The sequence below is a fragment of the Canis lupus genome, chromosome 1 (genome assembly GCF_011100685.1).
Source record: "Canis lupus familiaris isolate Mischka breed German Shepherd chromosome 1, alternate assembly UU_Cfam_GSD_1.0, whole genome shotgun sequence".
Taxonomy (NCBI): domain Eukaryota; kingdom Metazoa; phylum Chordata; class Mammalia; order Carnivora; family Canidae; genus Canis; species Canis lupus.
Window position 1 is genome coordinate 110,365,603 of NC_049222.1, and position 12,679 is coordinate 110,378,281.

General features: G+C 54.2%; 1 protein-coding gene across 1 annotated transcript in view; it reads left to right on the forward strand.

Moving 5' to 3' along the window:
- The first annotated feature begins 2,898 nt into the window (after nt 1–2,898).
- NOVA2 (NOVA alternative splicing regulator 2) overlaps nt 2,899–12,679 on the forward strand; it is a 28,087-nt gene continuing 18,306 nt past the window's right edge. Inside the window, exons 1-2 of the mRNA XM_038528524.1 lie at nt 2,899–3,042; nt 11,865–12,008. Of these exons, the coding sequence (XP_038384452.1) occupies nt 2,958–3,042; nt 11,865–12,008 (229 nt within the window). The 5' untranslated portion in view covers nt 2,899–2,957. The remainder of the gene's footprint in view (nt 3,043–11,864; nt 12,009–12,679) is intronic.

The following is a 12,679-nucleotide window of genomic DNA, read 5'->3' on the forward strand; positions in this document are numbered from 1 at the left end:
TGCTTCAGCTTGGTCTGGAGGGTCTTGTATCCTTGGCTCCAGCCTCTACCCACCCTAAGGTGGCTGCTTTCTTGAAGGCCCTGGGGTGGAGGTAGTGGGGTGGCACGGATGATGGCAGAGGGTGCAGCAACCCCCTCCTCTGGCCTCTGATTGGGGCCCTGCAATCCCCCAGGATTTGGTGCTTGGAAAGCTGACGTTAGGTTGCTATGGCAATGGGTTTGGGGCGGTTGCCATAGCAGCAGAACTAGCCTGGGTTTAAAAATATCTAGGAGGAGGTTTGTGTTTGTGTGTGAGTGTGAGTGCGTGACCAACCGTGCTGCCGTGTGTGTCCAAATGGGAGGGTTTGTGGGGGGGGGTGAGCTGGGGCTGCAGGCATGACTTGGGGGTGAGGGCTGACCAATACTTGGGATTCCGTGTATGTCCTGCATGTCTCTGAGTGGCCTGTGAGGTCCTGTGCATTTTGTGCATTAGACTATGAGAACCATGTATCTAAATGTGTGTGATTATCCCATTTGTGTGGAAGGCAGGATTGGGTCTGTTTGTCAGTATATATATCACATGTCACTAACATGTATGCCTTATGTAACATAGGCTGTTTATGTCTTACGGCTTTGATCATGTAACTTCTCAGGATGTGTGTGACCAAGTGTGGAGTTATTTTGGCTTTGGATATGTGCACCTGGGACATACTCGGATATCAGATGTGTGTCTATCTATTTTTGCATGAGAGCCTGTGACATATATGGTCCACATGACTGAATGTGCATTATGCATTATGGGTAAGTGTGTGTGTGTGTGTGTGTGTGTGTGTGTGTGTGTGTGTGTGTACCTATCCCCATGAGAATTCTTCATATATCAGAATGTGCCCATGTGAAACTGTTGAGTATACACCTGTGTGTCTGCAGGAGGGCTGGCATGACTACGTGTGTGCTGGGGATGTGGAGCTTCATGCCAGACTCCATGGATGTTGGGATATGTACCTGTGTGGTGTGAGTATATGTGAATCAAAGAGTCTAAGGTGTGGATCTGACCCCAGTGCCTCCCTGCATCTCTCTTGCCTCTTCCTTGTCTCCATAGCAACTAGCTCCTCAGCTCCCTCCAGGAAGATGGAGGGGGAGGATCCAGACTGCAGTGGACCACAACCCCCTCGAATCCCCCTTGGCTCCGGGGACAATGGGGGGGGAGGGGACAGATGGGAGGCCACTTCATCCTCCCCAGGCCATCTGCTACCCTCCCCATCCCGGGGACCTGAGAGCATGGCAAGGGAGGGGTAGGAGTGGGATGGAGGAGAGGGAGGGGCCCCCCAGCTGCCACAGTTACCCCCACCCAGGCCCCTCTGAGCCTAATCTTGCGTCTGACTGACCTAGGGAAAACCCTTGAAGACAAGGAATTCAGGGAGCAGAAAATTCATGTATCCGAGAGCACTGAATATTAGCAATGATCCACTCCAAGGAAGGGGCCCCTACTTCAGGTTCTGGAATTAAGCTTGTCCTGTGTTCAAATCCCAGTCTCCCTTCTGTCTGTCTCCCTGTGTGCCCTTGGACGAACCACACTCCAGGTTCCTGGGTGTCCGCTTTGTTGTCTGAAAATCAGGTTTTCTTAATGACAGGAGTAGTAATTCTTAGTCTTCAAGGGCTGAGACTGTTTTGTTCCCTGTTGTATCCCAGCGTTTGGGGTAGTGCCTGACACTTAGTAGGTGATTTGTAAGTGCTCTTGATTGACCCGAGCACCAACTGGATTTGGATTGTTAAACTCTGCTCTACACGCTTAATAGAGGTATTCATTGAACTCAATCCCCAGAGCCCTTGCAGTAATCCTGTGTTGATTCTTCAAGGGAAGGATGAAAGATTTGTGGGGGGAACGTCTCAGCTGTCAGAGGTGGGAGACATGTGAAGTGAGATTTCTTATCTCGACCAAGTGACAACAAGTCTCTGAGGTTTAGTTTCTTTCTCCATAAAATGGGAAAGGAGAGTAAGAGTACCTGACGCAGTCGGTTGCTTTGGGAGTTAAACGTAATAAGGTTAGTGAGGCGCTCATTTAGACCTGGACCTGGCACACAGTAAGTGCTCAATAAACGTACGTTACAGGTGAGGAGGGGAGAAAGGTGTGAATGAGCTCTGGGTCCTTCTCGGAGCCTGGGAGAGCCTGGTCCATCTCCCAGCTGCGGGAAAGGGCGTGGTCAACTCAGAGGGCGTGGTCCAGGCTTCAAGGACAGACCAATGGGGGCGCCGAAGGGCGCGGCCCTGACCGGCATGGGCGTGGCTTTGATCGGGTGGGAGGGGCCAGGCCGCTGTGGGAGCCTCCGGGAAGAAGATGCTCGGGCCAGCAGCCACCGCCAGCCCTGCCGCCGCTGCCGCCCGCACTCGCCGCCCCCCGGGTCCCCACTAGCGGCTGCCTCCGCCTCCCACCTCCGGTCCCGCTCCTCCGGCCCCCCGCCCCGAGCAGGGTCTGGGGGGCTCGGCCCTCCACCGGGGGAGCAAAGAAGGGGGTCCCGACCCCCCCAGTGGCGCGGCCAGTCCCTGGCCTCGGTGATCTTGAGAGAGACCCCACCCCTCAGTTCTCTCCGGGCCCTATCGGGGACCCCCTTTGCCCTCCCGTCCTGCTCACATCCGTTCTCCAGGCTCTGTCAGCCCCCCAGAACCAGCTCCCTCCCTCCTTCCCTCGCCGGGGTTCCCCCTCCCCCATCCCGCCGCCGCCGCCCCCTCCCCCTCCCACATCCCCTTCCCTCCCCCTCCCCCACCCCCGTCCCCCGCCCCCCCCCGACCATGAGGATGATGGCCGCCGGCGCGGTGCACGGCCTCTTCACGGCCTCCGCGGCCCCGCAGCCGCCGCCGCCCCCGCCGCCGCCGCCGCCGCAACCCCAGCCTCCCCAGCAGCCGTCGCCGCCGCCACAGCAGCCGCCGCCGCCGCCGCCGCAGCCGCCGCAGCAGCAGCAGCCGCCGCCCCAGGCCCCCCCCATGGAGCCCGAGGCCCCGGATTCCCGCAAGAGGCCCCTCGAAACGCCCCCCGAGGTGGTCTGCACCAAGCGCAGCAACACGGGAGGTGAGAAAGGGTTGCGGCTCGGTGTAGGGGAGCGGGCAGGGGGCCTCGCCTTTCTCCATCCTCCTCCCCCCGCCGTGGCAGGTGCAAGGGCTCTGGGGCGGGGAAGGGCGCCCCTCCCTAGACCGGGGAGCTGAGAGGGGCGTTGGGGAGGGGGCCGGACCCCCTCCCCCTCTCGCCGCTGCCCGGGGCTGGGAGCTTTGTCTGCGATGAGAGGGGGTGGGGGGGAGGGGGTGGTTAAGTGTCCTTGGGGGGCGCAAAAGGATGGGGGGCGTGGGTCCCTCTGGGCGGGCGTCTCTGTGTCCTTGAGGGGTGTGTGATGTGACCCTTTCGGGGCAGGGGTGTTCCCGAGCTGGCGTGTCCTGGCGGGGGGGAGGGGAAGGAGTAGAGGAGGCCTGTGGACCCGGAGCTTCCCAGCCTCCCTCCCTGGGGATGTCCTGAGCAAGGGTTGTCCCAGAGGGTGGCACGAGTGGGCCATGGGCGAGAATTGTGCGTGGGGACAAGCTGGGTGGGTGTGTTGGGTGAGATGGAGGAATGGGTGGGTGTGTAAAGCCAGGTGGAAGAATGTGTGGCTGGGACAGGTGTGTGTGTGTGTTTGTGTGTATTTGCGCGCGTGGGCCCTGTAAGGCCTGGATGTGTGACATTAGGGATCACGGATATGACAGGAAAGAAGGTGTGTGTGTGTGTGTGTGTGTGTGTGCGTGTGCGTGTGTGTGTGTGTGTGTGTGTGTGTAAGAGACAGGGTGAGATGAGAGGCTGGGCTCTGTGTTTGAGACCCTCAAAGGGGTATGTGTGGCAAGGGAAAGTGTGTGCATGTCACCCTAGAGGGGGCTGTGGTGGTGTGACACATGAGTGAGAGGGTGTGTGTGACATGCAAGGGGGTGTGTGGGGGAAGCTGAATGGGCCGGCTCTGGGTGTGAGCCATGAGAGGCTGTGTGGATCAAGGAAGGCAGTTCAGTGTGTGTGACACAGGCGTGTTTGGGGTGGGGTGGAACCAGAAGAAGCTGGTGAGGGTATGTGACAAGGAAAGGGTGTGGGTGTGACTCCAAAGAGGCTGTGGCTGGGTGTGACACATGGAGGTGTGCAACAGTGACATCAGAGGGGGTGTGTACGACAAGGGAAGGTGAGTGTATGACGGGGAGAGGTTAGGGCTCCGTGGGTGAACTGCACGAGGGTGTGTAACAAGGAGAAGGAAGGATGGTGCCCGTGTGACAGGGAAGAGAGAATGTGTGTATATGACACCCAAGGGGTATGAAAAGGGAAGGGGTGTGTGTGCATGTGTGTATATATATCTATAACAAGGGGAGGGTGTGTGAGTGAAATGGTTGAGTATGTAACACTAGAGATGTGGGAGTGATTCTGTGTGTGTGAGAGAGACAAGGGACTGATTCTGTGTGTGTGTGCATGTGTGTGAGGTCTGAGTGTTTGACAACACAGAAGGTGTGCGCGTAGGAGACAGGAGGGCCCCTCACTGTGTGTGTGACCCGAGGAGGTATGTGTACCCAACAATAAAAGACGAGCTGGGAACTCTAGTGGGTGTCTCTTGGGCCAGGGACTCAGGAAGGAGGTAGGGATTCTCGGAGACTCAAAACCCAGCCTATTAACTCCCTGGATGGAGGGAGACCCCATAGCAGACAAGCCCCTCCCTGCGGTCACCTTGGCCAAAATCTGCTTCCTCTGGCCTTTTCCTCCGGATGGGAGAAGGATGGCCTGGGCCAGAGTGCACGCTCCGGTCTCCACCAGGCCCTGTAGTGGGTGGGGTGGGGACCTCTCACCTCCTCCCCTCGATGGAACACAAGCCAAGTCTCTTTCCTCCACGCCAGCAGCCCCCCACACTCCTGTCCAGGTGGGACCGGAATCGGGGACCCCCTGGCTGCCTGAGAGGGGGTGTCCAGCAGAAATTGAAGGAAAAGGAAGTTGGGGGAGGGGTGGGAGGGAGTTTCCTGTCCTTCTTCCTGCCCCCCCCAACCCCCAACCCCCAGCACACACATGAATATGTCCCAGCCACTTCCTTCCTTCTTCCTGCCCCACTGCCATTCCCAGTCCTGGAGAGAGTCGGGGACCCAGGCGGCCTTTGAGCCTGACCTGACAGCCCAGCCCTGCCCCTGCTTGGGGGGAGGGAGGTGTCTCATCCTTCTTTTTAAGGGGCTGAGGTGCCCCAAATCTGACTGCTCTGAGCAGCACAACCTAACAATAGCGATGCTGCCAAGGACGGTCAGGCCCGAGTCCTCGGCACCTACTCCAAGTGAGGCTCTGAGATATGGGTTATTTCCTAATACGGTCCTCTGGGGGAGATGATTTGAGCTGCTTTTTCACAAGAGGAAACCAGGCTCAGGGAAATAAAGCCACTTGCCCAAAGTCACACAGCTCATAAGTTGGTGGAACGGGGATCTGTTCAACCCTGGTTCCAGAGCTCGTGTGCTTATCCACTGTGCTTCCTGCCTCCCTCGGCAGCGGGGAAAGTAAGATGAGCCCCCAGGGACCCTCTCCTGAAAGCTCTTCCACCTCTCCTCTGGGTGACCTGTGGAGAAACTGAGGCCTGCAGAGGCAAAGGGATGGTCCTCCATTTACAGAAACGCTCAAGAGGCAGCGTTGGGCAAGGATCCAGGACTCTCATCTCAAAATTGAGGGCTCTTTGCAATAACACTGTAGTGACTGGGGGATGCTGGGTCAACCTCACCCCCTTCCTGAGCCTCAAGAGTCACCATCTGTCAGGTGGGGAAATCTCAATAACCACAACGATAGTAGTAATAACCACTACCGATATCATTGCTCACTGCTTTATAAGCAGTATTTCATGTAATTCTCCCAACACTCTATGATGTAATAATCAACAATAATAAATTATAATGCTGGCTAATATCTCTGGCCTGTGGCGCGCCAGGAAGTATTATGGAAAATGCTTGGCACAGACCAATCATTGAATCTGTACAATTCTTTTATGTTACCCTTCTTAACAGATGACAGACTGACGCACAGAGAGGTTAAGTAACTTGCCCCAGGTGGGTCAGCAAATAAGAGGCAGAGCTGGAATTTGAACCCCGGGAGGCTGGCTCGTGATGTGGGTAGACGCTGTGGTGAACCCCATTTTGGGGTGAGAAAGCTGAGGCTCTGGGGGTGGAGGGAGTCTTCTAGGGTGTCACAGCAGGTCGTGGCAGACAGGGCAGATTGAGCTCTTGCCTGCAGCACCAGCCTGCCACTCCTGGCCATTCTTGAGGGGCTGATAGAGGAGATAGGGGTCATTCCAACTGATGTCCAGGCACTGTGGCCAACAGACACCATTGGGAGGGAGACAAGGCACCAAAGCACAGGAGGATTTGGGTAAAAGAGGTTGAATGGAAACTCAGGTTAGGAACTTATCAGAGAGACAACTAGTCTGGCTGTAGGACAGTAACAAAGGATGTCCCCCCACCTCCCTTGAATACAAGTGAAACTCTTAAGGTGCCACTAGTATGGCATACTCTTGACTGTATTCCCACCTCTGTCACCCCCATGTGTACAGAAACCACAACTTCCCTCCCCACGCACACACCAGTCATACCCTAACTAGCTACCAGCTGCCAATCCTCGCTCCCACCATCCTCGCTGCTTAACATAAAGACAGTGTCGCAGGGGTTAAGAGTCTGAGAGTGAGATCTTCTAGGGTTTATCTCCTCCCTGCCGTGCTCATGGTGTGGGACCCTGGGGCACCTTATTTCACTGCTCCAAGCCTCAGTCTCCTCATCTGCAAAATGGGAGCCGTGAGATCTGCTACTTACAACGCCAGACTGCTGTGTAGGGTTAAATGAGACTTTATATGTGAGGCTGTCACACTGTCACACATGTGCGTATCAGTACACAAGAGTTGTCATTACATTGTTATCCATCCCATGGAGAATGCCACCAGGGGCCTGTCACACCATCCAGCAGCTCTTCCCCCCAAGGAAATCCTACCCAGCCACCTTTCTCTCACTCAGAGACAGTGTCACAGCTCAAAGACGGTGTCACACCTTCGACATGCCGTCCCCTGGAAGCACGTTGTACTGCATTTCTCACACCAGACCGCTTTGCACACCTGCTGTCCCCACCCTCTTGAGAGGTACTGCTCCCACCACACTCCACCAGGTCTTGTCTTCCATCGACAACATCCCCATACACTCCCGCGACAATGTCAACATCACACCCCAGCTGCCTCACACCTCTGTGGAACGCACCGACACTTCTGGTCCCAACCTGCAAATCAGAGCGGGTCCCACGAACATGACACCCCAACTTTGGTTCCCCTAGACCTCCTGACACCGAAGTCACCTCTACAACACATACCACACCCCTTCTGCTCTACCTTTGTCATGAATGACCTCCCCCCACCTTTATTTTTTTAATGTTTTTTTATTTATTCATTCATGAGAGACACACAGAGAGGCAAAGACATAGGCAGAGGGAGAAGCAGGCTCCCTGCGGGGAACTTGATGGGGGACTCCATCCCAGGACCCCGGGATCATGAGCTGAGTCAAAGGCAGATGCACAACCACTGAGCTACCCAGATGCCACCCCCACTTAAAGCCGCCTTTTAGTGTCAACTCTGATCAAAAGTGCCACTCTTACCACGGCACCCCAAATCTCTTGGGTAAGTCCACATTATTTCAGGGGACAGGGGTATTGGATGCTTTTTGGAAACTCCAGAAGCATTGCTGAAGAAGGTAGGCACAAAAGGGAGGATAAGACTAGAAGAAGGAGTGTTTGACATTGTAGCAGGATGAAAACCATCTGGAAAGCAGAAGTGGGCATCTCTAGTTCTCTGTCATGGTCGTGGGTAAAGGGAGCTTCCTAAACCCAGAGGGAAAAGCTAGGCGGGGGGTGGAGGTAGGTGGGTGCAGAGTTCTGGCATTTAGATTCTACTTCAGTAGAAGGAAGAACTTTTTCACAGGCAGAGCCTTGGTTGCTCAAACTGGCTGGGAGTGTGTGAGGTCTGGGGGAGCTCTGGGTTCAGCTCAGGGTATGTGTCTCCCCTTGCTGCCACGCAGGCTGGGAAAAGAGAGGCCTGGCTTTTTCCTGGGGGAGGTGGGACTCACACAGGGATGGGTGAGTGAGGGTTAAAAGCAGGCAGAGGGGAGTGCTTCCCAAATGGGAAAGACGTGAAGAGGATTCTAAAGAGGGTCAGAGCAGTTTGTTGGCCACAGTTGGGGGGGACTTGTGCCCTGAGTTCTGAGCTTGTGCAGGTGGGAGGTCCCACCTAGTCATTCTCTGTGGAAGGCTGGCCTCAGGTAGAGGCTCCTGATTTACACTAGTCTGATACAGGGATCTTCGAGCACCCATAGGTGGCTTAAGCAGTCCCTGGACAAACTTTTTTTTTTAAACCATGGTATGTTTATATCATATGTCCTGGAAGGGAAAACATAACGAGCCTTCAAACTCTGATTATTAGCAGTGGTTTTTAAGTGTCCTCTCTAAATAGATTCGTTTAAATTCTATTTTATTTTATTTTTTGGATGCATTTAAATTTTAAAAGCGAGTGGACTTGAAGGAATGGACTGTCTCGCTCCCTGCTGTCATCAGCACCTAAAACAAAGCCTGGCAGAGAGTGGGTGCTCAGGAAGGGTTTGCTGGAGGATGGGAGGGAAGGGGGAGAGAAGGAAGGAAACTGTACCGAGGGCATACATCAAGGGTAAAGGCAAGAGGTGGCATGAGAAGGAAGGGAGTCGGAGAGATGCTGGGCATCCAGAGAAGGGGGAGCAGGGTCTCGCTTCCATCAGTGAGAGCTCATTCCTCTTCCAAGAAGCAGAGAAAGGCCTGGGACATCCCTAGGGGGCATGTGATGAAGGAAGTGGGGGTCTCCCTTTCTTCTCTCATCGCCCAACAAAAACCTCAGACCTTAGAGGCTCGTCTCCCCACTTGTAGAGCACATACCCTGGGCCAGAAGCTGTGACAAGAACTTTGCTTGTGTTCCTGACATCAGTGATAATCACGCTGATGGTGGAGGTAATGACATCTAGTGTTCCTCAAGTGCCTCCATGTGCCTGAGACCATCCTGAGTACTTTACGGTTTATCATTTAATTAATTACGGAGCACGTCTCCGTTTTACAGATGAGAATACTGAGACCCAACGAGGTGAGGTGGTTTGCCCAAGACCAGGCGGCCCATCCTGGCAAAATTCACACTCAGTCTATGGGTGTTTCTGCTGTTTCATATGGGGATTCCTGGGGAAGGCTAAGACGGAGAGCACAGGAAATGGGGTAGAGGGGCATACCCAGTTTTCTTCAGAGTAGGTGAATACCTTCTACATTCAAGGAGGAAGTTGGGGAAGAGACCTTGGCTGGAGAGAAGATAGGGAATGAAGTCAAAGAAGGAAAAAGAGGATGGAGTCCTTGTGAGAACACCCTCCTCCTCTTTCTGAGCCTTTCAGGGATAGAGGACTGGTCCTCCATCTCTGTGACAGGTTTAGGGGTGGGAGCAGGCAAGAGGCTGCCTCTGTGAGCCCAGGGAAGAAAGTGAATTCAGGGGGCTCAGAATGATTGATGGGAAGGCACTCTGGGGGGCTAATTACCTAATAGGTTTAATGGTCTGATGAGGCAAGTTTAAGAGGATTGCCTTGAGCTCAGGGCATCGCCTTCATTCTGGACCCCCCTCCCCATGCCAGCGAAGCCCCGTCCAGCCCCTCGCCCCCATACCCCCACCTTAACACACCAGGGAGTCCAGAACCTTCAATCAGTAAGGGATCAGGAAGAGATGGGCAGGGCTCCTGCCCCCCCCCCCGCCCTGCCCCCACTTTCACCAGAACAGTTTCTCTTTTATCTGCTCTATGTGGTGGAGTTTCATGTGAGACATTGAAAATAGGTTTCCTTTGCTTAAAAGAAAAAAAAAAATTTAAAACCACTGGGGGATGGTTTAAGACCTTAAGCTTTGGTAGCAGAATGGCCTGGCTCCTCCCTTCTTTTCCCCAGTGTTTTTATTGCATGCCTACTATGTGCTGGGACATGGCATGAGTCCCTGGGACACAAAAATGAGCTCCAGGGGACGTTTGTGATACGTTGCTCTGAAGGCATGAAATGAACGGGAGGGGATCCATCTCCTCCTCAGAGTTCAAGGAAAGCTTCCAAGAAGAAGCAACATTCGAGTGGGGACCTGAAGGACAAGAGGAATTCACTGGGGGAGGACAGTTCTAAGTAAAAAGAATGTGCAAAGGCCCTGAGGTGGATGGGAGGAGGGAACACTTAACAAAGAGGAAGTATGCCTGATGCTTATAGAAGAAGATGAGGACCTGAAGCTGGAAAGAACTGCAGGGCCAAATCATAGAGGCTCTTATACGGAGAAGATTCCACAATTTCTACCCTCTGAGCAGTTAGGGACAACAGTTGGGTTAGAAGGTTAGGCATGTGCCTTGAGTACATTGACAAAGCATTTTACACATGACCAAGAAAATTAGTCCCTAACAGAGAATGGCCACAGTCCCAAAAGTGACCACTGGCACCACCTCACCACCCCCGGGTCTTGGGGACTGTCCTTGACTACATTGGTCTTCAGCCACCAACATCGGAAGGTGCTAAGCAAGTGAGGGCCAAGAATGAAGCAGAACTGGATTGGGATCTCATGCCAGGGACTTTCTTGGTGCCCTTGAGCAACTGACCTTGGGCTGGTGCCTTCACGGGCTCTGTGCCTCAGTTTCCTCCCACGTAAAAATGGGCCTTGTTATACCCACCTCATTGGTGGGTAGGGAATGGTTGAGGTCAAGCTTGCAAAGCACTCAGCACAGTACAGGGTCCATACTGAGTGTTGAGAACATCTCTGGATATTCTCCTCCTGATCCCTCCTCCCCCACCCACCCCTCGATGGCTCCACCAGTTAGACTGCCACCACCTCCTACCTTGTGGGCATCAGTGGGATCTTCTGGAAACCTAAGTCAGATCCCATCTCTCCACTGCTCAGGGCCCTCCCATGGTTCCCATTTCACTCAGAGTAAAACCCAAGACCTCACCATGGCCCACAAACCTCAACACTCAACCACTGCCACCACCTCTCTCAGCCCTCATCCCCTTCCACTCTCCACCTGTCATCTTCAGCCCTAGCTACACTGGCTACCTCACTTTTTCTCGGACAACTCTGGCCCAGTCCCACCCCAGGGCCTTTGCACTTGCTCTTCCACAGAGCCTCATGGTTCCATTCCCCCCTCCACAGCCTGGACAACAATCAGTCATGAGGGTCCAGAGCCAGGAATCTAAAGCCAGGTTACAAAGTACTTCTTTCATAGCATCAGTGTGAAAAGTAAAAGAACTGATATTTGTATAGTACTTGAAACAGAGTCTAGTGTATACTAGGTTCTGTAGAAGTGTTTGTTAAACAAAGAATACCACATTCTTGGGGAGGGCTTTCCTGGCCACCGGATCTGACACTGCCGCCTCTACAAGCCCCCGTCCCTTCTCCTGTCCCTTTTTGTTTTTGTGGAGCTTAACCACCATCCAACATAAAACATACTGTCTGTCTCCCCCCTCTAGAAGAATGTAGCTGTGTGAGCTCTTGGCTGAATCACTGAAACTATCTTGGCCTTATTTGCCTCATTTGCCTGCAAAATCAGGGAGTTTGTCTGTTTTCCTCATGGCTGTTTCACTAAAACAGTGCCAAGCGTGTGGCAGCAGGTGCTCAGCAACTATTCGTGGAATGAATTAATGAATGAATGAATGAACGAGTGAATGAATGAAGATCATTAGTTGTATTATCTTCCCTACTGCTATTCTCATGGTCATTGCTCCTATATGTTCCTGTGACGCCACTGGTTTCCTAGGCCCACACCAGGCTGAAGGTGGAGACCCGCCCCCTGACTGCCCTCCTCCCTCCCCCTGTGCCCCTGCAGAGGAAGGCGAATACTTCCTGAAGGTGCTGATCCCCAGCTATGCAGCAGGCTCCATCATTGGCAAGGGCGGGCAGACCATCGTGCAGCTGCAGAAGGAGACAGGAGCCACCATCAAGCTCTCTAAGTCCAAAGACTTCTATCCGGGTGAGCCCTGGCCCAGGACTCTGCCCTTGGCCTCCTGTCCCTCCCACCTGGGCCGTGGATAAGGGGGAAGGGCTGCCCTTTGGGCAGTCGTGGTGATGGGGGGGCCTCCCCTCCTCCTAAGGGGACAGAGCTGCCCTCAGCCCCAGAGGCCGGGCTTGAGCAGATGGGGGTGGGGGCAGGGCCAGACAATGGGCCTGCTGCATATTCATGAGCTCATTTGCATGATGTGCTGGCAGATGTGCCCCTTCCCACACACCTGCCCCTTTGGGTCAGTTGGAGTTGCTGGAGGGGGGTGGGCAGGGAGGCAGGTGTCAGGGCTTCCCTTGGGGTTGGGGGGACAGCCAGACTTGGACTGGCTGCACACTCCCCCTCACACACACACGCACTTCTTCCCCCCTAGCTCTTTCCCTTTGGATTTCTGTTACCCCATCTTGCCCAGTTTGAGGCTCCCTGGTTTTCTCTATGTTGTTCTTCCTATGTCTCTCTCATTCTGTTTCTGACTTTCCCAGCTCTTGCTCCCTGAGTCTCCATTCCCATCCGCCTCTCTCTGGCTCCTCCTGTTCTTTTTGCTTCTGTCTCTCTGATTCTGTTTGGATATACCCCCCACCTCTCGCTCCCATAGATCTGTCTTGTCCATCTCTACTTTTCCACCTCTCTCCCTCCCTCTCCTC